The following is a 27,894-nucleotide window of genomic DNA, read 5'->3' as shown; positions in this document are numbered from 1 at the left end:
GCTTTGAATTAAGTACATAAATGCACAAACAATGACCAATTGAAGGTCCTAACTCTTGTAAAAGTATGATGTTTTATTCCCATTTCATGCAATATCAATTGATGCTACACATTTTTCTGATAAGCTGCCTCAATCTGTTGGTACTCTGAGTAATAAATAATATCAATAAACTAGGATACTGAGATACAAAAACACTGAACAGTATCTGCAGTGTATTTCAGTTTCTGTTGCTTTGTGTAATTAGTAACACGGTTCAACTGTGGATTGACTCACCATATACAAAGATGAAATTAAAATAGAACATTTCTTTATTCTTATGGGAATTTAAAGAAGTTATAAATACTATTGTCTCACATAAAGCCAGCAAAAGTACATTCACGCTTCAGAAATGCTTTGCTGGTAAAAAAGAAAAATTGATTCATAAATGAAGAAAAATGAAAGTTGCCTAAATAATTAATATGCCAGGTAAGCAAGCTAACCCTCACAGACATATTTTTCAATATGAAAAGCATATTTTTCACATGCTATACACACTTAATCTTTGTATGAAGTTTATGCTGTTAGATTTAAGTTTTTAATGTACACATTTTTGCAATTATTGAAATTAAATAGCAAACTAAGCCTTTCTATGATAGATAATACTTTGTTAAAGAAACAAAGATGCAAAGAACAAATACTTTATTTACTTTAAATTCAGTTATATGCAAAAACATTGTTTCACTTTTTTTATTTAAAGACGAATATAATGGTGTTTGTGTTTGTATTAACTAAAATGAAATAACATTCCTGCAAATTACATGTGAAGATTTTTTAAAATTTTTATTATGTGTATTTTTGTACTTTTTTGTTTTTTCGTAGTCTGATGGCTCTTTTTTCTTTTCTAATTCATTGCAGTATGGAGCAAGAATGGAAATCACTCCGTCTCCAAGTGAACTCAAACTACACACCTATCTCACAATTTGTATTTGTAGGTTTTATTGGGCAAAAGCAAATGCCCCAGTTAATTGGAACTTTCTTTTTATTTATTTATATTTTAACACTTGTGGGAAATGTTTTTATTTTCTACACAGTTAGGAAAGTCAAGAAATTACATACACCTATGTTTATCATGATTATGAACCTAGCAGCTTCAGACATCATATACAGTACAACTGTATCACCACAAATAATATATTTTTATTTAACTGGTTTTAAAGAAATACAGTTTCATATGTGTTTTGTTCAAATGTTTTTCTTGCATTATGCAGGTTCTGTAGACTCCTATCTAATGGCAGCAATGGCCATTGATCGATTTGTCTCAATATGTTATCCTTTACGATATCCCACTATACTTTCTAACAATGTTGCTTATAAAATGTGTGCTGTAGCTTGGATAGCTGGAATCGTTGTTCCGTTAGTAGCTGTTCTTTACTCTTTCCCTCTACCTTACTGCGGTCCTAATAAAATTGTACATCTTTACTGTCAGCATGGTCTAGTAGCTCGCCTTGCTTGTACAGATACCTCCTTAACTTTAATAAGAGCTTTGATATTAGCATTTGTTGCCCTTCTGGGAAGTTTTTTTATTATTTTGTTTTCATATTTAAAAATAATCATTGCAGTCATCAAAATTGTTACAAAAAATGGTAAGGAAAAGGCATTTTACACATGCAGTACACAGTTAATCATTGTTATGATTTATTACATTCCTAGATTATTTTCATATACTTCCTTATCGGTAAGCTTTAATATCCCAACTGATATCAATACTGCATTGGGGGTTTCTTATTGTCTATTGCCTCCATTAGTAAATCCCATCATTTATAGTTACAGAACAAAAGAAATTAGAAATGAATTTTTAAAAAAAATTTCTTTAGCAAAAATTGTTCCTAAAAATAAAAAAACTGAGATGGCTTAAGATCAGGCAAAAGGAATTCCATTCATATAAAGTAGAATTACTCAAGTTCATTATATGCTATACCAGTTATTTCTTTTAGCGGGGAGATATTAAGACTTTGTTTTATCATACATTTTTAAATGAAATATCTTGCAGGTCAGTTTCACACACAAACACTTAGATAAACATTTATAAAAGTCAAACACATGAATAAATAATTTACATGTATTTATTGTAATTTAATATCTATATTGTATGCATAATTTTTGAAATCATAAATAATTATTTAATAAAGTTATTACCACTTTTTACCCAAATGTAAATTGGAAAATCTTTAATTTCACAGAATTTTAAGAAATGCTTGTTAATTTGTTGTTTTTTAATAAACATAATAAATTAAAAATAGGTGTTTCCAAAATTAACATTGATTCTGGTAATTGCACAAGAATTGCTGTTTAGACTACAAATCACATTAAACACTTTCTTCACTCCTGTATTTGCTCTAAAAAAGTTTTTTTTGTAGTCACGTGTCTATAATGTGCTAAATCTAGTGAAGTGCCCACAAATTTTCAAACAATTAAATTTCAGTTTCAGACAATTATTCACATTTACTATTTCTAAGATTATTTAATAGGACATAGCAGTTTCCATTTACTGTCAAATGACTTACTGATTTGAGAGTTTCTTTTGACCTTAAAACAAATATTAATGAGTGATAAAATCTGACCTATCTTTGCTTCTCTTTCTACTTGATTCAAGTGCTCCTTTTTAACTTAAAATTTTCCTTACAGTAGGTAGGAAGTGCAACTTTTTTTCAGGCTTAAGAAAACTGACATTGTAACCTTCTTATAACATCTTTTAAACAGATGAGATCAAGAACAGTCAAATTAAAATCACATTTCTGCCTTCATAATTAAAAAATAACAGCTCATCTCCAAGATTCTCGATGAATTTATAATTTGTAAATTTGCTTTAAGAAGAAGCACATTTTCAGGAGAACTCAGAATTAGTGCTGCAATACTGACATAGGACAATACTGTGGATGGATAGATAGATAGATAGATAGATAGATAGATAGATAGATAGATAGATAGATAGATAGATAGATAGATAGATATTGATATACCTGTATATATAGTTAGGTCCATAAGTATTTGAACACTGATTCCATTTTCATAATTTTGGCACTGTGCACCACCACAATGGATTTGAAATGAAGCAATCAAGATGTGATTGAAGTGTAGACTTATAGTTTTAATTCAAGGGGTTTAACAAAAACATTATATGTTCAGGAAAGACAGTCATTTTTATGCATGGTCCCCCCATTTTGAGGGACTCAAAAGTATTTAGAGAAACTAACATAATCATGAATATAGTAGAGAAACTAACATAGTCATGAATATAATGATCATTTTCAGTATTTGGTTGAAAATCCTTTGGAGTCATTGACTACCTGAATCCTGGAACCCACGGCCAACTCCAAGTGCTGGGTTTCCACTCAACTGATGCTTTGCCAGTCCTTTGCTGCAGCTGTCTTCAGGTGCTGCTTGATCATTCGATTTTCTGTCTTCACTTTTGTCTTCAACAAGATAAATGCATCTCCAGTTGGGATGAAGTCAGTTGATTGACTTGGCCATTGAAGGATATTCCACTTCTTTGCCTTTAAAAGCACTTGTTGCCAATCTGTACTGTGAAGCGTTGTCCTATCGGTTCTGCAGAATTTGGTATAGTCCTGTACACTTCTGATTTCATCCTGAAACTTCTGTCAGCAGTCATATCATCAAATAACACCAGTGACCCACTTTCATTGGTAGTCATGTATGCTTATGCCTTAACACTTCCTCTTCCATGTTTCACAGGTGATGTTGGATGCTACAGATCATGAGCCATTCCTCCTCTTCCCTATACTCTTCTTTATTCATCATTCTGGTACATATTGATTTTAGTTTCATTTGTCCACAACTGGACTGGCTTTATAAAAATATTTTCTGGTTAAGTATAACCTGTACTTCCTATGCTTTATGCTTACCAGTGGTTTGCACCTTGAGATAAACCCTCAGTCTTTACTTTCATGAAGTCTTGGCAATGATAGGCCTACCTCCTGGGGAGAGTTCTTGGCTTGGCTAAATGTTGTGAATTGTTTTTTATTCACCAAGGAAAGAATTCTGTGATAATGCAGCAAAGTTGTCTTCCAAGGTTGTCCAGACCTTCTGGTGTTGCTGAGCTCATCAGTGTGTTCCTTCTCTTTAAGAATGTATAAAATGGTTGATTTCACCATTCCTTGTGTTTCTGCTATCCCTCTGATGGGTTTGTTTTGTTTTTTTCTGGAATCAACTCCAGACCTTCTACCTGCTTATAGTTAATGAAATAATGAGGAACCTGCCCACACCTGGCTATGGAACAGCTTGTCAATCAATTGTCCAATTGGAGGTCTATGCATAAAAATGGCTGTTATTCCTAAATGGCTCATACAATATTTCCGTTAACCCCCTTGAAATAAAACTGAAAATCTACACTTATCACGCAATGAAATCCATTGTGGTGGCATATAGAGCAAAACTTCAGAAAATTTTGCCACTTTCCACATACTTATGAATCTAACTATATATATATATATATATATAGTGACCACCTGGGGGCACTGCAGCTCCCCAAACACCCGACACAAAAGGTTGGCCACAAGTCCAATGAAAATCAAAGGTTGAAATTATATGAAACTGTTAAAGGAAGCATTTCACACAACACAAGCACAGCCATGGTGAGCAGCCTTGAAATTCTCCTTTCTTTAGCACTTCCACAACTCATAACAAGCATCAACCTCCTCTTATCGACTCTGGTTCCCTGACTGAAGTGAGGCTGCTCTTTTTATGTAAACCCTGGAAGTACTTCCGGTGTCCCAATACTGTGGCTCAGGAATGCTTCCAGGTATGACAGGAGACCGAAAAGGTAGGGCGCACAAATCCCCTCAGTGCCCACTGGCAGCACCCACAGAACCCAACAGGACTGACCCAAAGCACCACAGTTCCCATGATGCACTGTGGGAACCTACAGTGGCACCTTAACCCAGGGGGGCTGCCACCTGGTGTATTGAGTAAAACATTGCCCTGAATGACCAGTCTTCCCATGTCCTACCATTATAATGGCCCCCTGGCTGGGTAAGGATCCATGTTCAGTCCGAGCCTGGATGATCACATTCTGTCCTTCACAATATAAATATATATATATATATATATATATATATATATATATATATATAGTCATAGACGGCCAACAGCCCAATCCAGTCGGGACGTGCCTGGAAGGGAGGAATGGAGAAGGGCAGCCTTTTCAGGATACTGCCTCCCCCAGGATGCTAGGTGGAAGCTCCCCTGGATGGTAAATGTACCCCGGATTCCTACAGGGCATCATGGGACATGGAGTCCATTTTCTCAGCCCTGGAAGTACTTTGTAGTCACGAGGACGGAAGCCCACAGTACTTCCAGGATATTTGAGGACTTTGATGTGGCGTTTGACCCGGAAAAAGAGAAGGAGCACTTCCGGGTCAAGGAATATAAAAAGGACTGTTGGAGACCCAGCAAGGAGAGCCGGAGTTGGGAGGTTGGGTGACGAAGCTGCTGGGAGTAGAGGATTGTTGTATTGTTATTGATTTATTGTGTTGATTTATAGTATTGGAGAATTTTGGAGTGTGTGGTGCTTTGTGCGCTGTATGGAAGAAAATAATTAAAAATTCCTCTTAGTGCTTTTATACGTGTGTCTTGGACATCTGTCTGTGGGGTTTCAAGGGGCAACAGCACCCCTAGCGTCCACAATTGGCGTAGATTCAATTGTTGCTTTAGGTCAGAAAACCTTTTAAAAATTAACATGGACATAACCCACAGACAGCGATACATGGGAACCGCCAAGCCCATTTGCCAGTCCAACATGGGAAAAAAGAAGATTAAACAGACCGACACTGTGGAGAGAAGTCAGGCGCTCAACGTCCCCTGCATCAAAGACTTACGGGAGGAAAATTTTCTGGGTGATGTCATCCCAGACGAGGTATGTGCCGGGGGAAGGGATTAAAAATATCTTCCAAATAACACACTTTGTCCCGTGTTCATACCTCGTAGAAGGAGCTCACCCGGAGTTTGTATTAAAGACGGAGAATCTTCCTGAAGACAGTTGTGTGCTTTCCAAGGGACGTCTGAACACGGTAGACTTCCTCATGTGGTCTGCCAGCAATGGACACGTGACCAGACCTGAAGCATCACAGGATAGAGAAGGTCAACAGTGGCCCGTATGCTGGAGGGGAGAGGAGATGAAGCATCGCACACCATAAAAGAAAGTAAGGAGGTTCAGGGAGTGACCAATCAATCCGCCGAAAAAATTAGTCAGGTGGATTGCGGTCAGCTTGAAGCTAGGCTCTGAAACTCCAGTTCACAAAAGGCAGTGCAAGGCCCAACTGCGCCAGCGCAGGAGACGCTTGTCGGCTCGCGGCTGGAGGACGGGACTTTTGAAAGTCCAAACTTGTCTCCAGACGATAAGGAAAGTGACTTTAATGTGTGGGAGCTGGAAAAAATAATCCAGCCTGTAAAAAGCCTGTTTCAGGTCATCTCTGCGTTGAAGAAGATCATCGATGAGTTGGGAGTGACGGCCGAGGCACCTATACGGCGGGTGGAGGAATACTTACGCCGCTTCAGATGGGAGCTTTCCCTGATGACAGATTCGGCGGTACAGGTGGGTTCGACCAGTACCGTACATGAAATCGGGATGCAGATGACAAAGGCAGCATGATTGGCTAGTATTGGCTGCCTAGTAATCTCGAGTCCCACAGTTGAGATGGGGGTGATGACCGAGTGTCCGGTGGAAGGAGTGGGGTCGTCGAAGCAGTGGGATAGTGCTGACTTCCGGGTTGTCCCAAACCTTAAGACATCGGCGCCAGTCTCACAAAAATCCAAAGGGGTGCAGACAGTAAAGGGTCTCTCTCTTACTCATAGGGAGACCCAAACTGTGAGCAAACCCCAGAGAGAAAAGGAGAACCTGCAGAAAAAGCAGGGAACTCCTGACAAAATAGAGCGTGTGTGGAGGGGATGCTCTCTGCGTGGGTGGGGAGATAGTCCACCTTCAGCTGGCCAAAGGGCAACGCAGGTGTTACCAGCCTGCATCCAGTTCCGCAGGACATCACAGTCTCGGAGGTGGCTATGTTATGAATGCCATCAGCCGGGCCACTTGTGGAGAGAATGTCCAGGGAGAACCGGGGAAGCCGAGAAAAGGAAACAAAAGTGCAGTGTCTCCCCATTGTTCTCCTTCTCTTGTTTTTCAGGACGAGAAAGGACTACCCTAGCGGGACAGGCTGCTTCGCCCTATGATGCTCAGCTGGGGGAGTAGCAATGCCATAGACGGCCGACAGCTCAATACGGTTGGGACATCCTAGGAAGGGAGGAATGGAGCAGGGCAGCCTTTTCAGGATACTGCCTCCCCCAGGACGCTAGGTGGCAGCTCCCCTGGATGGTAAATGTGCCCCGGATTCCCGCAGGACATCATGGGACATGGAGTCCATTTTCTCAGCCCGGTTGGGTGCCATGGGTGCCGCCAGGGGGAGCTCCTAAAGGACCTGGGGACTCTTATTTTTCATACAACCCAGAAGTACTTTGGAGTCACGAGGACGGAAGCCCACAGTACTTCTGGGATATTTGAGGACTGATGATGTGGCGTTTGACCCAGAAAAAGAGAAGGAGCACTTCTAGGTCAAGGAATATAAAGAGGACTGTTGAAGACCCAGCAAGGAGAGCTGGAGTTGGGAGGTTGGGTGACGAAGCTGCTGGGATTGGAGGATTGTTGTACTGTTATTGATTTATTGTATTGATTTATAGTATTGGAGAATTGTGGAGTGTGTGGTTCTTTGTGCACTGTATTGAAGAAAATAATTAAAAATTCTTCTTAGTGCTTTTATATGTGTGTCTTGGACGTCTGTCTGTGGGGTTTCACGGGGCAACAGCACCCCTAGCGTCCACAATATGTACAGTATATGTAAAACTTAATTTACACAAACACATATAGGTACGGAAACATCACAACTGATGTTGTAAATGGCATTCTAACATACTCTGATGAAAAAATTCCATTGTTAGATTTAACCGTAGAATTTGACACCATTAACCATTCTATTTTATTGCATAAGCTATATAATTAAATTGGGCTCTCAGGCTGAACAGTTAAGTATGATGTTCTGCAGGGCTCAGTATTCGGACCATTGATACCGTTACTTTACGTGCTTTCATTAGGAACTATCATACTAAATTATAAATTATCACTCCTATACAAATGACACCCTCTATTCCTTTCTTTTAGACCAAATGATGTTTCTCTAATTAATTGTGTCAGTGAATTAAGAGAGTAGATGAATGAGAGCTTGTCTCTAAATACAGAAGACACAGAAGTGCTATTTATTTAGGGGGAATGGTGCTGACCGCAACAGTATTCTGTCACTTTTTAACTCAGTTTGAATCACCAATAGTTTTATTATATCAGTACACAATTTAGAAGTTATGTTTGACACTAGCATGTTTTTTAATTAAAACACAAATTATGTTTTTTCTATTTTAAAAATAGATTCAGACGTTTTTTAAATATGCACAATACTAGGAAATTAATTAATGCATTTATTTCTAATACAGTTGAGTATTACATGGTGTAATTCATTGGATGTTCAAATTGCTCTTTATGCAGCCATGCAGTTAATTCAAAATGCGTCTCTTGCATAGAGATGGTAATACATACCTTAGAGGGGCCCTGAGGATGATCCACAGATACACGTGTTGCATAATAAAAAAAAAGATTCCTTCATTTTTTAAATAAAGGTTGAAGACACACTTCTTTAGCCTAGTATAAACTGACTACAGCTGCTGATTAGCTGTGCATAATGCATCTTTGTTTGTTAATCATTTGTAGAAAAAATATAAGAAATACTGTAATTATAAATCATTACAGTACAATACAATTTAATCTGTATAGTCCAAAATCACACAAGGAGCGCCACAATGAGCTTTAACAGGCTCTGTCTTTTAACAGCCCCCCAGCCTTGACTCTCTAGGAAGACAAGAAAAAACTCCCAAAAAAACCTTGTAGGGAAACAAAATGGAAGAAACCTTGGGAAAGGCAGTTCAGAGAGAAAGACCTTTCCAGGTAGGTTGGGCATGCAGTGGGTGTCAAAAAAGGGGGTAAATACAATACAATACATAGTGCAAAACACAGTAATTCTCAATACAATACAATCCATCCATCCATCCATTTTCCAACCCGCTGAATCCGAACACAGGGTCACGGGGGTCTGCTGGAGCCAATCCCAGCCAACACAGGGCACAAGGCAGGAAACAATCCAAGGCAGGGTGCCAACCCACCGCAGGACACACACAAACACACCCACACACCAAGCACACACTAGGGCCAATTTAGAATCGCCAATCCACCTAACCTGCATGTCTTTGGACTGTGGGAGGAAACCGGAGCGCCCGGAGGAAACCCACGCAGACACGGGGAGAACATGCAAACTCCACGCAGGCAGGACCCGGGAATCGAACCCAGGTCCCCAGATCTCCCAACTGCGAGGCAGCAGCGCTACCCACTGCGCCACCGTGCAGCCATACAATACAATAGTACAATAATAATATTACAGGTACAGAGCAAAATGCTAAAATAGATGCGTAACACATAATAGGATTCAGATTTGTTCAGCGTTCTGGAGACCTCGGCCATCAAGCTGCCTTCCCCCTATTGACCATTCCACAGCTGAGTCAGTGCTGGGCCAGCCAGTCTGATCAAAGGACCCTGAACACACAGTGCCACATTTGAGTACCAAGAAGAGAAACAGAATAGGTGAGGGTTAGTAACAAATTTTAACTATCATATTATTTATGTTTTAGTGCTAATAACTAACAACAAGGATGCAGTATGCACAGTTAATCAACAGCTGTAGTCAGGGGATGCTAAACTGAGTCTTCAGCCTGGATCAGAAATCTGAGACTAAAGAGGCATCTCTATAGTAGCAGGCAGATCATTCAACAGGTTAGGGGCCCTGAAACTAAAACCTTGACCTCCCACTGTTATTTTATTAATCCTTGGAATCATAAGCAGACCGGCATCTTGAGATCTTAATGTGCGTTCTGGTTTGTAGGTTATGATAAGTTCAGAGAAGTAAGCTGGACCTTGGTTATTTAAGGCTTTATATGTTAAAATTAGGATTTTGAAATCAGCCCTAAACTTAACTGGGAGCCAGTGTAAGGACTGATAATTGGTGCTATGTATTCATGTTTTCTTGTTCTTGTAGTAATTCATTTTGGATTAACTGGAAGCTGTATAAAGAACAGTTTGAACATCCAGTGAACACCGCATTGCAGTAGTCAATCCTACTAGAAACAAATGCATGAATTAATTTCTCAGTATCCTGCATATTTAGAAAATGCCTTACTTTCCCAACATTTTTAAGATGGAAGAAACATGTTTTGGACAATTTTGTAATGTGTGCTGTAAATGACATACTACAGTCAAAGATTGTGGGCTGATTCAATAAAATGAATGGTGATTCCAACTAAATTAAATAATGACAAAATATTGTTGTGATCAGCATCATTCCCTCCAATAATTAACAGCTCTGTTTTATCTTTGTTTAAAGACAAATACTGTAGTTCTCATTCATCCACTCCTTTAATTCACTAACACAACTAATTAAAGACAACATTGGAGAAACTCCATTTGGTGAGAAGGAAAGGTACAACTGGGTGTCATCTGTGAACGAGTGAAAATTAACACTATGTTTTCTAATGATAGATTCCAGTGGAAGTATGTAAAGTGAAAATAGTAAAGGTCCCAGTACTGACCCTTGTAGGACACCATATCTCACTTCTGTGTATAATGATGGAGTACTGTCAGCACATTTCTGTACATATTGGAATCGATTTGATCAATAAGAACTAAACCAGGCAAGGACACTGCCAGTAAGAACAATGTCATTTTTCAGCATGTGTAGTAAAAGAGAATGGTCAATGGTGTCAAATGCTGTGTTCAAGTCTAACAATATAGTATGTACTATGAACAGTGTGGAAGGAAAACTGGAATTTCTCAAATGAATTGTGATGCGTAAGGTGTGACTTAAGCTGACTGGTGACTACTTTTTCAAATATTACTTTAAGTATTTGAGTATTACTTTATCCTACTCTATTCTGTTTCTCTTCTCATTATCGTATTATGGTACTTGTTCCCAATGCTGTACTACCGAGCTGTTCTCCTGCCCATAGAAAAGTAATGTAAGATAAAGGAGAATTAGAATCATCAGATGAAAAGATTCTGTCATCAGATTGGGCAGACTCTACACTAGAATTCCCATGAGTGGGTGGGTGGCTAGTTGTCTTAGGTATCTAGAACTGTAACTGTGCCTGACTTTGTCTTTATATTTCTGTTACAGTTGACCATGGACCCTCCAGAGGTTTATCTTCTCCAGGAATGCTGCTGTGTGGAGTTTTTGTTTTCCTTACATGCAAGGTCAATTGGCTAAAATTCAACAATTAATTAGTAGTTCTAGGATCCACTTATGTTAATCAGTTCCAAACTACATTGTGATCCTGTGTCATTATGTGTATTAATTCTGTACTTAGTAATTTGAAAAATTAATACTTGTATTTTATCTGAATACTTGTCAGAGCACTCCACATGTGCACTTATTGAAAGCATTATACAAAAAATAAACTGAATTGAATTTATTTGAATACTACAACACAGCTCCATGTTCATGTTGTGCCTTAGCTAACTTCTGTCCTGCATATACAGTGTAGGGCCATTAAGCTGCGGTGATTGGGGTCCAAACTGCTTAACCACAGCTTAGGTGGTCCACGGCTTAAATATTTTTTGATAATGCATAAACATCATATGAAGCGTGCTTACGTTTATTACTCATGGCGTAAAAATTTTTAAAGCAAATATGATGTGCTCGCCATAGATTCAGAAACTGAAGTGATTTACGTTGGGTTTGTGACTCATATTTATACAATTTCAAGCTTTATCAGATTATTGAATTAAAAATAATACTTTAAATACGAGTCGATTTTTTGCGGATTAACCAAGGATTAACTTTGTAGCATTGTAAGGTGTGAATCGGTTACAATGGCGGCCTCCATAACGCTGACACTCAGCGTGGATCAAACAGATTAATATTTGAATTTCATTGTAAGTTATTTTATTGTTTATTGATAAATAAAAGACTAATCTTCTATAAATACTGTACCTCTTTGAAGTTATAAGCCAGCATTTAAATATTTAATCCACGATAGTGCATAGCATGTCAATCACGGACATTCGAAATGCCAAAATGACAGCTGTCAACACCTGTCTCGAGTGTTTGAGAGGCCATGTTTAGGTCCGTACGATCCATAGTGTCAAAAAATTGGGATCCAAGCTTTTTGAGCGGCTTAAGCGAATTCGCAGATTATTGGCCCGTGGCTTAATGGCCCTACACTGTACATAAACTCTAGCAAAATTCATATTTCTTTAAAAAGAAGTAAGCACCTGTTTATTTTCATTGAATTCCCATTTGTAGTTTTAGTGCCAGTTCACTTTACAAGGCTTAAAATAAACTCTACATAATCATTTGGGATCAGAAAAGAAGTAATAAAGTGATTTGTCATGTAATGTGACAGACAGAAATTCTTATTTTCAAAATAAGACAAACTGGCAAATAAAAGAAATGGAATGTACAGGTAGGTGACTTTGTAGTTTTACCTGTAATAATCTGCTATGTAGGTAAACTCAGCAAAAATATGCTGTGTACTGTATCTTATAATGTTTTAGGGAAGTTAGTTGTATTCTTCATATTAATAACATGAAATATACCATCACAAACATTATATGTTTATATTTTATGTATTTTATACTTGTTTTACACATTTATGGTGCGTAAGTGTTTTTATACTACATTTTGTTCTTTTGTTCCAGAGTGTTTTGTGGTAAAGTTGAAAAATGTTTATTGTGTTCTATTCTGATGTTGCTATTTCTGAAGTATTGCTTTAACATCAAAGACAATTGTTAGGAATTTTCTAATCTAAAAGTAAAATACTCAGTTACTTTAGTGTTTTTCCAAAAACATTGGAATGCATAATTGAACATTGTAAATCCTGACACTAATACCAAAATTGTGTATATTTATTTAAAATATTTCAGAAATAATTGTTCATAATATCTGTTCAAAAGTTTGTTTTTAATAATGCTTCCTAAATACATTTTGGAATATCCATCCATTATCCAACCCACTATATCCTAACTACAAGGTCACGGGGGTCTGCTGGAGCCAATCCCAGCCAACACAGGGTGCAAGGCAGGAAACTAACCCCAGGCAGGGTGCCAGCCCACCGCAGAGCACACACACACAAGGCACAATTTAGAATCGCCAATGCACCTAACCTGCATGTCTTTGGACTGTGGGAGGAAACCCATACAGACATGGGGAGAACATGCAAACTCCACGCAGGGAGGACCCGGGAAGTGAACCCAGGTCTCCTAACTGCGAGGCAGCAGCACTACCACTGCGTCAACATGCTGCCCACATTTTGGAATAGATCTAGATAAATTGGTTACAATACTGTGTATTTTTAACTATCTAAAATATATAGAGAGATCACTATACAATATTTTAGACAGAGATAACCTGTTTCTATTACAGGTACATTCAATGTTTAATATGCATAATATTCTATTAGCTCACTGTAAAATAATACCATAATAAGATTTTTGTACAAACATCCAGCAGTTTAAACAAAGGCAAGTTTCTGAATACTATGTAGTACCTGGACACCCTTTAAGGAACAAAATTCAAGTTGTTATCCCCTACAGTACATCAGAGTCCTGCTCAGCCGAAGAGATCCATTGGATCCTCCATCTATCATCAGACTTATGGCTCAGTGTTGCCCTAAAATTGTGTTCATAAGAGTCAATTATCTTTTAGTTTCATTGAAAAAAGTTGGATATTGATTTATATCTTCATTGGCCATGTTCTCTGTGTTCTGATTATGAAGACCATTGTGGATTGCATCAATTGCAAGTTGTATCAGTTGCATCAATTGCCATTTAATGAGTGAGCACACAAGTTCAAAGAGTTAGCTTACTTCTTCTTCAAACTTTGCTGTTTTTTCCTTATACTGATAAAAATATCAAGGTTCCTGCAAGCTGTTATTGGGGATTCTTTTTGTGCAAAATGAAAAGTCAGGTATTTTTTAAGTAAATTTTAACAGTTTCCAATATGTTCTGGTAATGAACAGACTTATCTGAAAGTAACAGACCACATCAGGCACTCATTACCTTGTCCATATATCAGAACTACTCCAACCAGAAGTGAATGCCAGCAGTTCAAGAAGCTAAATAAAAAAGTCTCAGCCTTTTTACTGTTAAACTTCATTATTAACGATAAAAATGAATGCTATTCATTAATTCATTCAACTAGGATAAACTAGTGTGTGGATATTTGCTGCATGATCCCTACAGTGGAGTTTTACATCAGGTGATTCGGTGTGGCTAGTATGATCCCTGACTGTGACCACCTGTCAACAACTTCCCACTCAGCATCATAAAGCTGTTGTGATAAAACAGGTTATCTTGAACTTTGTCCATAATAAGACATAGTTGATGCAGATATTGCATTGCATCACTCTAGTGTGATGTGACAGAGTGTTTGGTTTCAGCTTTGTTAAGAGCAATGCTTTTATTCTTCAGTGGGCTGGATAGCATTCCCTGACTCCAGCTATTTAGGCTGGTTTCAATGGCTTCAATCTGCCTTACTATAGGTGGCAGCAAATACCGTAACTGAGATTGCCATCTGAACCAAATGGGATGGTGGCAACATCAGGCTGATTGCTGATCCAAATAAAGTACTGCCCTATAACTCTAATCTTTCACAGCTTGCCTGTTCTTTCTTGACTGTACAGGTGCCTACAGTCCCTTGCAGCCCAGTATGCTCATACTATACCCAAGCAAAATTCTTCAAGTAAATCACCATAAATTTTACTTCCTATTAAACTTCTTTTTAAATGTCCTGGTTATGTTACCTGTGTGGATGAGTGATGTGCTTATCCAGCAGCTAAAATTCTATCAGGATATAATAAACATTAACAAAGATGGCTGCTGATGTAACTGTCTGTTGTAATAGTCATGGTTGTGGTGCTTGAACTCCAGACACAGGACATGTTCATGACATACTCATACATATCCATATCTAAAGTCTGCATGGAACAAACTCCTGACCTTCACAGTGCCCCAGCAGCCCAATGTGAGGCTGATGTTATACATGAAATACTTGCCGTACACAAGTGTACTATTTCTTAAAATATGGTACTGCTTTCTAGACCCCTAAAACTAAGCTCAGAAAATGACTTGATGTTTCCATGCACCATTTCTTTTTAATGTATAATAATCATTGTTTTATTGTTTCAGTTTTGTTGTCTGTAAACCTACTTGAATTAAATACATAAATTCATAAACAGTGACCAACTGAAGCTCCTACCTCTTGTTAAAGTATCCGTCCATCCATTATCCAACCCACTATATCCTAACACAGGGTCACAGGGGTCTGCTGGAGCCAATCCCAGCCAACACAGAGCACAAGGCAGGAGCAAACCCAGGCATGGTGCCAGTCCACTGCAGTCTTGTTAAAGTATTTCAGTTTTATTCCCATTCCATGCAAAATCAATTGATGCTTCAAATTATTCAAATCAGTTGGTACTCGGTGTAATAATATCAATATATGAGGACATTAAAGATACAAAAACGCTAAACAGTATATGCAGTGCATTTCAGTTTCTATTCCTTTGAGTAATTAGTAACACAGATCAACTGTGGATTAACTCAGCACATGTAAAGATGAAATTAAAATAGACCATTTATTCATCCTTGTGGGAATATTAAAAAGTTATAAATACCATTGTCTCACATAATGCCAGCAGACGTGCACCCATGCTTCAGAAAAGCTGTTCTTGTAAAAAGAAATATTGATTTATAAAAGAAGAAAAGATGAACATAGCCTAAGTAATTAATATTCCAGGTAAGAAAACCAACCTTCACAGACATATTTTTCAATATTAAAACTCACATGTCATAGACACTTTAAACCTTGTATGCAGTTTACATTATTAGATTTAAGTATTAAAAGTATACATTTTTGCATTTATTGAAATTGAGTATCAAAGTAAGCTTTTCTATTATAGCCATTCCTTTGTTATAGACACAAAGATGCATGTATTTTTAACACTTTACTATATTAACTTTAAATTTAGCTAAGTTACATGAAAAAGCACTCGTACAGTAATTTCACTTGTTTATTTAAAGATAGATATAATGGTGTTTGTGTTAGGAAGATTTTTTTTTATTTTTTGGATTTTTGTACTTTTTTTATGCGTTCATGGTCTGATGGCTCTTTTTTCTTTTCTAGTTCATTGCAGTATGGAGCAAGAATGGAAATCACTCCGATTCCAAATGAACTCAAACTACACACCTGTCTCACAATTTTTATTTGTAGGTTTTACTGGGCAACAGCAAATGCCCCAGTTAATTGGAACTTTCTTTTTATTTATTTATATTTTAACACTTGTTGGAAATCTTTTTATTTTGCACACAGTCAGGAAAGTCAAGAAATTACACACACCCATGTTTATCATGATTATGAACTTAGCAGCTTCAGACATCATATACAGTACAACTGTATCACCACAAATGATATATTTTTATTTAACTGGTTTTAAAGAAATACAGTTTCATATGTGCTTTGTTCAGATGTTTTTCTTGCATTTTGCAGGTTGTGTAGACTCCTATCTAATGGCAGCAATGGCCATTGATCGATTTGTCTCAATATGTTATCCTTTACGATATCCCACTATACTTTCTAACAGTGTTGCTTATAAAATGTGTGCTGTAGCTTGGATAGCTGGAATCGTTGTTCCATTATTACTTGTTCTTTACTCTTTCCCTCTACCTTACTGCGGTCCTAATAAAATTGTACATTTTTACTGTCAGCATGGTCAAGTAGCTCGCCTTGCTTGTACAGATACCTCCTTAACCTTAACAAGAGCTCTGATATTAGGATTCATTGTCCTTCTGGGTAGTTTTTTTATTATATTGCTTTCATATTTAAAAATAATAATTGCAGTCATCAAAATTGTTACAAAAGATAGCAAGGAAAAGGCATTTTACACATGCAGCACACAGTTAATTGTTGTTATGATTTATTATATTCCTAGATTATTTTCATATGCTTCCTTATCAGTAAGCTTTAATATCCCAACTGATCTCATTACTGCTTTAGGGGTTTCTTATTGTGTTTTGCCTCCATTAGTAAATCCCATCATTTATAGTTACAGAACACAAGAAATTAGAAATGTATTTTTTAAGAAAAATTCTTCAGCAAAAATTATTCCTAAAAATGAAAAAAATGAGCATGGCTTAAAAGAAGGCAAAAGGAATTCCACACGTGTAAAATAGAGTTTCTTAAGTTTATTATATGCTATACCAGTTAATTGTTTTAGCTGAACTATTGAGATTTTGTTTTATCATACGTTTGTAAATGAAAGATCTTTCTTGTCAGTTTCACACACAAACACTTAGAGAAACTTTGATTTATAAAAGTTAAACAAACACATGAATAAATAATTTGTAATTATTTATTGTAATTTAATATCTACACTGTATTCAGCATTTTTGAATCAATTATTTAATAAAATTATTGCAACTTTTTACTCAAATGTAAATTGGTAATCTTTTAATTTCACATAATTTGAATAAATGCTTGTTTTATTTTGTTTTTTTAATAACAGCAATATATTAAAACTAGATCTTTAAAAAGTTTGATATTGATTATGTTTACTGTACCAGAATTGTTGTTTAGACTACTAAACACATTAAACACTTCCCCACTCCTGCACTTGCTCCAACGAGTTGTTTTGTAGTCATGGGCCTATTTAGTCTAGTGAAATGCCTAAAGATTTGCAAACATCTATACCTCTTCAATTTTAGACAATGATTCACATTTACTGTTTCTAAGATTATTTAGTAAAACATAGTATTTTTCAGTTACTTGCTGATCTGGGAGTTCCTTATGACCTTAAAAGAAATAATAATTTACTGGTAAAATCTGACTTATCTTTGGTTGCCTTTCTACTTGATTTTGGTGTTCCTTTTCATAGTACAAATTTTCCAAGCACTACATAGGAGGTGAAACTTTTGTAAGTCGGTCTTAAGAAATCTGACATAGTAATCTTATGACAAAATATTTTGAAGAACAGAGACCAAAAATAGTAAGACTGGGCTAACTTCACCAACTCTAATAAGATAACAGAGCATATTTTCAATTCACTCTGGAGTGCCTTTCACTGTGATTGTTTTCCTGGAGTGTAAGGTTTTTAGCTTACAGCAAAATAAAATCACATCTAGTGCTTCTCCCTTCATAATAATAATAATAATAATAATAATAGCCTATCTATAAGATTCTGGCTGGATATATATATATATGACTCAAATCAAGGACAATTTCTGATTTTCTATTAACTGAACAGTTTTTTGTTCCTTTTAAGTGACAAGTGTTTGATGAAGGCGCTATACTAATTTAAGGCTGATAGAAAGACTAGTATATCAAATCTCATTTAACAAAAAAAAACAATTAGTTTATAGCATGAAAAATAAAACTGAAAAAGTCAAGAGATGGAAAAAAAAAAACTTATGAACTTATTAGCAAGGATGGAAAGTATAATTGTGTGTTCTAATATAGACATCATAAAAGATATAGCAGATAATTACAAATGTTCTGTCTTGGGAGTGTTGAGAATCTGATCACCCTACCTATATAATTTGACAAAGCACCATTTCCAGACCCCAAATCATTTGATAATCATCACTGAATGCTGTCTTTCTGCAGCATTTGTTCCAATACAATGTTGCACTTTGTTGGTTGTACTGTACAGTATGTAAACAGTTTATATGTACAGGCTACCCGTGATTATGTGACAGTTAAGTGGGCTTGGGTTAGTAAATTAATGATTACATTTAACAGAAAGAATATTTAGAATGGCCTCTACTGTCCTGTTCTATGCATCTTTTGGGATGGAGCAGGGATTATTTGATGATAATGGCATTTTGTTCTGTCCTGTCCAAACATTTTAGGGTTGTAATGATGTTACAAAAAAAAACAGGCAAATTGCTATTAAAAGTAAAATAAGTGTAAAAATTGAATTTTTGTTTACTGAATTTAAACCTTGAAAATTGTTTGTAAACACTTGGAAATAAGAATTGAAAGGATAGATGTTGTATAACAGGGTAATTGAGCTAGCCTTCTTGTTAAAAAGCTCATTGACAGAGAACTGGTGCTGATCATTTTATAATAATTATTAACAATGTTATTAAGACTTTTTTTGCTCTTAATGAAAAGAATACCAAATGATAACATTAAACAAATGTAGTAATATGCTGAAAGTTGTATAAAGATGTCATTATAGTTTTGTCTACTTTAAAACAATACATTTTCTTTAAGAAGACACCTGTTTCTGGAACTTCTTACTGCTTTAAATCTACTATATATTTAGGTTAGATATCAATCTATTGCTCTAAGTAGCCTTCATTTGCTTGGAACACTCAACTATCTCCACATTCTTCAATTGGACATCCCTGGCATTATCTCAGAAGAACTTCCTGTGTTGACATGAAGGTATACAAACTGTTAGAGGTCCACTCCACCTGGTGTTGGAAGGCAATTTCTCAAATGAATGGGATGGCGTACAGTATAGCATGAGAGAGAGAGACAGAGAGAGAGACAGATAGATGATTGGTATGTGAAGACTTGTTTGGTCTTTGTGCTTGATGATTTAGGTGGTGGGTCAATGAGTAAGCACTCCACCTGCAAGCCAGGGACAATAACAACATCATGAATACATTTATTTTTACTAGGTTTAAACAATAATACAAAATGAGATTGAGTTAGCTGTTTTCTTTTTATTATATTTGCTTATCTTTTAAACATGCTTTTTCATAACTGTTTACTATAATAAAATCACCCTTTCTGTAAGTATAATGAAATGTGTCATAGGAACCTACAAGCTCTTCATTAAAATTTGGAATCTAGGACAATAAATTGCAATAATCTTCCAAAATATCCCTATAATTAAGAAAAATTCTTAGTTTTCCTTCATTTTTCATTTCAATAGTGAAATGTGATTTTTGTCACCTATATTTATTTGAATAAAATGAAAAAACTGTATAGGTCAACTTTCTAATCTCTTTACACTTTATATCCCATCACAAACATGAGTTCTTTTTAGGACTTAAATTATTTAGACAAATTTTTTCAGATTAAAATGATGCTTACATTGTATCAAAAAGAAATCTTGAAGCAGATGGTTAGGTAGTGCTCAGGATCCCCTTCTCCTGCTTCTAACCATCCTCATCTCCCACTTCACATTGATTTTGCCAATACTTTCCTTGACTCCCTGACACCTAATTAGTATCTAATAAGGACTAAATCAAAATGGAGAAACTGTTCAATTGCATTTTGTTTGCTAAACAAGCCTCCTTGAGCTTGGCATTAACATTAAAAGAAATTGCTTCCTTAAAATAATATGATTATCACTTTACAATAGAAATGCAATAGCATAGTAATAAATGTAATAACTTAATAGCTTTAATAGCAGTCCTAAAAAAGGAAATCTGTCCTTTGGTTAAAAGAAAGAAAGGGTTGACCTTAACTGTAACACACTTTTGGGAATGCACTAACTAAACCTCATTGTACACAAAAAACAGATGCAGCACTATTTTAAATGACAAACTCGTATAAAAATGCCATTACAGTAATCCCTCCTCCATCGCGGGGGTTGCGTTCCAGAGCCACCCGCGAAGTAGAAACCGTATGTTTATATGGTTATTTTTATATTGTCATGCTTGGGTCACAGATTTGCGCAGAAACACAGGAGGTTGTAGAGAGATATGAACTTTATTCAAACACTGCAAACAAACATTTGTCTCTTTTTCAAAAGTTTAAACTGTGCTCCATGACAAGACAGAGATGACAGTTCCGTCTCACAATTAAAAGAATGCAAACATATCTTCCTCTTCAAAGGAGTGCTTGTCAGGAGCAGTGACTGTCACAGAGATAGAGAGAAAAGCAAACAGATCAATAGGGCTGTTTTTCTTTTAAGTATGTGAAGCACCGCGGCACAAAGCTGTTGAAGGCGGCAGCTCACACCCCCTCCGTCAGGAGCAGACAAAGAGAGACAGAGTTTGTTTTTCAATCAAAAATCAATACGTGCCCTTCGAGCTTTTAAGTTTTTAAGCTCCGTGCAGCATGTCGTTTCAGGAAGCAGCTGCACAAAAGATCACAACGTGGAGATAATCTTTCAGCATTTTTAGACGAGCGTCCGTATCGTCTAGGTGTGCGAACAGCCCCCCTGCTCAATCCCCCTACGTCAGGATCAGAGAAAGTCAGCGCAAAAGAAAGAGAAAAGTAAGCTGGGTAGCTTCTCAGCCATCTGCCAATAGCGTCCTTTGTACCAGAAATTAAAAGACCCATTGTCCGCAGAAACCCGCGAAGCAGCGAAAAATCCGCGATATATATTGAAATATGCTTACATATAAAATCCGCGATGGAGTGAAGCCGCGAAAGGCGAAGCGCGATATAGCGAGGGATTACTGTATAGTTTTGTCTACTTTAAAAGAATTTATTTTCTATAGGAAGACACCTAGTTTATGCAACTACTACTGCTTTAAACTACTATATGTTTAGGTCAAAATTCAATATGCTGCCATTAGTAGTCCTCATATACTTGGAATGCTTAACCATCTCCACATTCAGCAATTGGACACGCTTGTCATTATCTTAGAAGAAACTCCTTTGTAAAATTCCACTCTGCCTGGTGTTTGGAAGCAAGTTCAGGCAAAGTTTCAAATAAATGGGATATGGTATACAGTAGCATGTGGTGGGGGGTTTAGGGGTTGGTATGAGAAGAACTTGTTAGGTCCTTGTAATTAATATTTTTGGTTTTGGGGGGCAAAAGGGTAAGCAATTCACCTGCAAGTCTGGGACAAAAACATTTAGCTGCCACAACCACATAAAAATAATAGAATGGAGTGGGCATAATTACAATCCAGGGCTCAAGTGCTAGAAGGGGATGTGGACAAAGCTAATGCCCTAACTCAATTTTTTAATAAATTCCCCCTCTCACTTACCCCTTCTTCTAGTGATCAGTCTCCCCACACCATCCATACTATATCAATAACTCATACCACATCAACTGCAATGGCCATTGATAAGTCCACCTGTGACCATCAGTGTGGACTGTCCATAACTGAAGTCCAAGTAAGGAGACAACTGAGGAAGCTACACACAGGAAAAGCTGTGGGACCAGATTGAGTCAGTCCTTGAGTTCTTAAAGCCTATGCTGACCAACTTTGTGGTACCCTCTGTCACCTGTTCAGCTTTGTCACTAAGGCTTCAAAAAGTGCCACTGCTGTGGAAAACATTCTGCATTATGCCTGGCACTTGCATCTCACATCATGAAGACAAGTCCTGGACTATATGAGTCCTCTTAAGGTAGACCACCTGGACCCACTGCAGTTTGCCTGTCAGACCAAGATTGGAGTGGAGGATGTGATTATGGCAGCACTATAAGGACTACGTTTTTTGATTTCTCCAGGGCCTTCAGTACCATCCAGCAATGCCTGTTAAGGACTAAACTCAGAGGTATGCAGGTGGATCAGCCTTCAGTGTCCCAGATAATGGACTATCTGTCGGGCAGACTGCAGTTTGTGAGATTCAAGGACTGTGTCTCTGATGTGCATGTGAGCAACACTGGAGCACCCCAAGGAACAGTCCTGTCTCCTTTTCTCTTCACTCTGTACATCTTGGACAGAGTGTAGGAATTAGGTGGAAAAGTTTGTTTTTTGGTGCATAGAGAATTGTCTTCATCACAATATCTGCAAAACCAAGAAACTGGTTAACACTAGATTCCCTGAAGCCTGTGAAAATATTCGCAATGCTGGCCATCTTAATTTTACTTGCACCTCATTATCACTGTGTTAATTGCGCACTGATAGTGCCTTTGTTTTGCAAATGTGTCTGTTGGCCACAGGCAGGCAGTCTGCTATCCCATCTCCACTGAGTCAGCATAAAATTCTCACAGTTGAAGTCTGTCTATCTGGGAGTGAGGTGTCTGGTATTGTATAGGAAAATAATTTATTGTTATTTGAAATGTATCCATGTCTACAACGATCTGTGTAAATGTAGGGAGGCAAGAAAGGTTAAACACATAACTAAAACAGAAAATGTTTTCATATGTTATAGTAATAATGACAAAATGTTGACATGAAGTGTGTAATGAGTGAAGACTGCAGTCCAACAGTCAAATAAACATTTTCAGAAATGGTATAACAAAACAAGTCTGCTTTTATTCAAGAATAAAACCGAAGAAAAAGAAATTAATTTACATGTTGCTGTTAATGTCTGAAAACTGAAACCCAAATATCAATCAATTTAGTGTAAAGACATTTGCATGCATGTGTGTGTTTGTGTCTTTCACAGTGGAATCACAGTGATCTCACAGATATTTGTTTCGCTGGTAAGAACTGCTACCTTGTACTTCAGATGTTGCTGATTTGATCCCGGGTCCTTCCTGCATTTAGCAGTTTGAGTGATGGGCTGCTATTATTGTTACTATTATATAATAAAAACATACCTTTGATTTGTGCCTCTAACAAATCCATGAAATGCATGCCTTTATTCAAGAATGCAACTGAATAAAAACCAAATTAAAAAAAAAATCATATTACACACTCTGGACCCCCTGGCAGTCGTAGCGAAGGAGAGAGTTAAAACAAAACTGAGAGCTATTATGAACAATGCTGCACATCCTCTATCTGACACCCTAACGCTGATTACTTTCAGCCAACAAGTTATTCAGCAGAAATGTGTCAAGAAATGCTACTGGGGCTCCTTTATACCAAACCAGCAGCAATATGTCTGCATAATGCCTCACTGTGATTGTGACAGCCAAGTTAGCACTTTTCTTTCATTTGAATTTTCTTGCTTTATAGCCATTCTTGTGTGTTCAGAACAAACTGTGTGTTCAATCTATCATTCAACAATTAATTAATGGACAAATAGTGCCGGGCTCCATTTATGTTAACCAGTTTCAAACTACTTTCTTGTCCTCTGTGTTTAAACAGCTCTGTGTCTTTATGTATATTAATTCTGTATTTCATAATTTGTAAGATTTATACTTGCATATTATCTGAGAACCTGTCACATCATTATACACTTGCACTCATTGAAGAGCGCTACAGAAAAATAAACAATTGAATTTAACTGAGTACTACTACACAACTCCATGTTCATGTTGTGCTTCAGCTAATTTCTACCCTGCATATACATAAACTCAAAAAGGTAAAAAAGGTAAACACCTGTTATTTTTCCGTGAATTCCCATTTGTCTTTCAGCAAGTTAAGCAACCAGTATTCTTTACAATGCTTAAAATAAACTGTACATAATCATATGGGAGTAGAAAAGAAGTAATAAATTGACTTGTGTTGTAATGTGACAGACATAAATTATTCTTTTCACATTAAGATAAACTGGTAAATAACAGAAAGATAATGTATGTGGCATTGTAATTTTACCTGTAATTATCTTCTGTGAAGGTAAGTTTTGCAAAAATATGATGTGTACTGTATCTTATAATATTTTACAGAAGTCAGTTGTATTCTTCATATTAATATCATGAAATATACCATCACAAATATTATATGTTTATATGGTTGTGTATTTTCTATGCTTGTTTTAAACATTTATAGTATTAATAACCTAAACTTTTATTTAATGAACTAAAGTTATGGTGCCTAAGTGTGCTACTACTATATTTTGTTCTTTTGTTCCAGATTATTTTGTGGTATAGTTGGAAAATGTTTACTGTACTGTATTCGGATGTGGCTGTTTCTGCAGTATTGCTTTTATATCAAAGAAAATTGCTAGAATTTTTTTTATCTCAATTAAATCCAAAAATATAATATTCAGCTATTTTAATGTCTTTCTGAAAACACTGGAATAGAAAATTGGATATTGCAAACCCTGACAGTAATACCAAAATTTTCTATATTTATTGAAAATACTTTTACAAATAATTTATCTGTATAACTAAAAAATAATTATTTATATTTCTTCAAAAGTTTGTTTTCAATAACACTTCCTAAATATATTCTGGAATAGAAATTGATACATTGATTATTGTGTATTTTTAATTATTTATAATATATCTAATGATTACTATACAGTATCTTAGGCTAGTTTTTTTCTGTTTCTATCCAAAGTACTTTCAGTGATTAAAATGCATAATATACCACTAACTCACTGTAAAATAAAAACAAAGTACGATTTTTATACAAACCTGCAGCAACTGAAACAAATAAAAGCTTCTGAAAGCTATGTAGTAACTGACATTATTTTTTTGATTTCCTTTTTTGAAATAAATGTCTTCCTGATTTGGTTTCATGCTTAGTGATAATGCTGATAATGGCGATTGTAACAATATTGCTCATTTCTTTTTCAGTTTTAGATCAAAAGAATATGGAACCAGGACAGAAATCATTTAGACTCCAGGAAAACCTGAACTATACTTCAATTACCCAGTTTACATTTGAAGGTTTTACTGACAAAGGCCATACATCTCCATTAATTGGATTAGTTTTCCTTATTTCATATATCATGACTCTTATGGGAAATCTGTTTATTTTTTACATAGTTACAAAACTACAGAAATTACATACACCCATGTACATTATGATAGTAAACCTTGCAGTTTCAGACATAATGTATAGCACAACCATATCTCCTCAGCTTATGCATTTCTATTTTCTCGGTATTAGAGAGATTGCCTTTAATATGTGTTTTGTTCAGATGTTCTTTTTACATTATGCAGCCTGCGTGGATTCTTTTCTTATGGCTGCAATGTCAATTGATCGCTTTGTCTCTATTTGTTTTCCTTTACGGTATCCTTCCATAATTACAAACAGCATTGCTTACATAATGTGTGTTATAGCTTGGATATTTGGACTTTTAGTTCCATTTGTTTCAGTCCTCTATTCTTTTTCTCTTCCCTACTGTGGTCCCAATAAAGTTATGCACTTATACTGCCAGCACAGTCAAGTAGCTCGGCTTGCTTGTATGGATACATCCTTCATCAGTGCTAGAGCACTAGTATTGGGTTGCACTCTGCTTTTGGGTAGTTTTTTCATAATATTTTTATCATATCTGAAAATAATTATAGCTGTACTTAAAATTAAAACAAAAGAAGGAAAAACAAAGGCATTCTATACATGTAGCACACAGTTAATTGTAGTTACAATATTTTATGTTCCTAGAATATTTGTATATCTAGCTACACTATTCCATCTTTATATACCAACTGATTTAAATACGGCACTTGGTATTGTTTATTGTCTTTTCCCTCCATTAGTAAACCCAGTTATATACAGTTTCAGAACACATGAGATAAGGCAATTTGTTTGGAAGAAAATTATATTAAGAAAATAGATCCTAAACATGATAAGATGTGAATATTTGCAGCATAAAGAAAAAGAGCCACGTACATTTATGATATTTAAAAATATGTCATAGAAAAACAGATGACTCACTACTCATGATCTGACAGATGAAAAAATTAAGAACAACATTGACATAAACATTTGACACAGGTATAAGATGAGAATGCTATATAATAAACAGTAAATTAACTAAAAATTAGGAGTTGTGGAGTATATACAGTATGTAAATGAAAGAAAAAATGAAAGTGCTATATAGTTATATCGTTAAAATGATGTGACATGCTATATTAGAATTGTACTATAGATTTTTGTCTTGTTCCTAGTACAAAACAAGAGTAATAATGGATTTGGTGGTCCATTCATGAATTATGCATTAATGATTGACCCTCCTTAATCTATTTCAGCATCATAAGGTATGAAGGTTAGCAGAATTAAGCATAAAGCTAAACAAAACTATTTAGAGAAAAACAGGAGGAAAGAACCTGCTTTTATTTGTCATATACTGGCATAATGGTCATTGTAGACATATAATGTTTTACTGAATACAATCCCATCTATGTACTGCATTATTTAGATGTTCTTTTTTTAATTTCTTTTGAAATGATATAACAATAGTAAATATGATATTGGAGCAACAGGCACTTTAAGGCACTTTGAAGACCTTAAATGACAGTTGTACATTTACATCAATTGGTTTCACTAAAAGCAGTAATGATGTCCTCACTAACTACATGCAAATGCAATGGAAGCAGTGGTTAAACTTTCCAATCCTAATTTAAACAAGAAGATAATACAACAGAAAAAGAGGAATGATTCCAAATAATGTTATTTTTAAATTACCCTGTGTTAAACTATAAATTAACAGAGAAATGGTTTATGTCCCAATCTGTATTATATTTGCACTTGAATATAAGTTAAATAATGTCTTTTTTTATATATTTAATATAAAGTCTTGAAATTGTTACCAAAAGTGTATTATAGAGCCTAAAGGCCACATTTGTTAAAAGTTAAACTGTAGGTGTCCTTCATATTTTCAGTTGACACTATTTATTTGATTTATTTATTTAGTTTATTGGCAAAAGGGAGGCAGAAAAGACTCACACAAACCTTTAAATATATGACATACAGACTTCTCAAACAAGAGTATTGAATTACTTTTGATGTATGTAATTTAGAAACAAATTTTTCTGTCTTTTGAAAACTGTACACTTACTTAACATTGTATTGAGAGATGGGAAACATGGAAATTCTACCTATTCATGTATGTCACTGCAATTCCTTTTAGATTTCAGATTACAAAAAACAGAAAATCTTAAGACATAGTGTTTCAGGCACACATTCTTAAAGGTTTACAAAAGATGGGCACAAGTATATTTTACAAATAAGTGGTCTGCTGTTATTAAAGTGTGAGACAAAAATCACTGCAACATGTGAATTACCGG

General features: G+C 35.9%; 3 protein-coding genes across 3 annotated transcripts; all 3 read left to right on the top strand.

The window, feature by feature from the left end:
* The first annotated feature begins 890 nt into the window (after window positions 1–890).
* On the top strand, window positions 891–2,036 carry LOC114651069 (olfactory receptor 6N1-like). The gene has a single exon (XM_051926553.1). The coding sequence runs from the start codon at window positions 896–898 to the stop codon at window positions 1,892–1,894; it is 999 nt and encodes a 332-aa protein (XP_051782513.1). The 5' UTR covers window positions 891–895; the 3' UTR covers window positions 1,895–2,036.
* A 13,802-nt stretch (window positions 2,037–15,838) lies between these two features.
* LOC127527506 (olfactory receptor 10C1-like) lies at window positions 15,839–17,512 on the top strand. Its single transcript, XM_051926548.1, has 2 exons — window positions 15,839–15,929; window positions 16,317–17,512. The coding sequence occupies exon 2, from the start codon at window positions 16,328–16,330 to the stop codon at window positions 17,360–17,362; it is 1,035 nt and encodes a 344-aa protein (XP_051782508.1). The 5' UTR covers window positions 15,839–15,929; window positions 16,317–16,327; the 3' UTR covers window positions 17,363–17,512.
* Window positions 17,513–25,461: 7,949 nt separating this feature from the next.
* LOC127527513 (olfactory receptor 2D2-like) lies at window positions 25,462–26,467 on the top strand. The gene has a single exon (XM_051926559.1). The coding sequence runs from the start codon at window positions 25,476–25,478 to the stop codon at window positions 26,439–26,441; it is 966 nt and encodes a 321-aa protein (XP_051782519.1). The 5' UTR covers window positions 25,462–25,475; the 3' UTR covers window positions 26,442–26,467.
* The last annotated feature ends 1,427 nt before the right edge of the window (window positions 26,468–27,894 follow it).

The sequence above is a fragment of the Erpetoichthys calabaricus genome, chromosome 4, assembly GCF_900747795.2.
Source record: "Erpetoichthys calabaricus chromosome 4, fErpCal1.3, whole genome shotgun sequence".
NCBI classification, from domain to species: Eukaryota; Metazoa; Chordata; class Cladistia; order Polypteriformes; family Polypteridae; genus Erpetoichthys; species Erpetoichthys calabaricus.
Note: the sequence above shows the minus strand (reverse complement) of the source record. Positions and strands in the feature narration are given on the sequence as shown.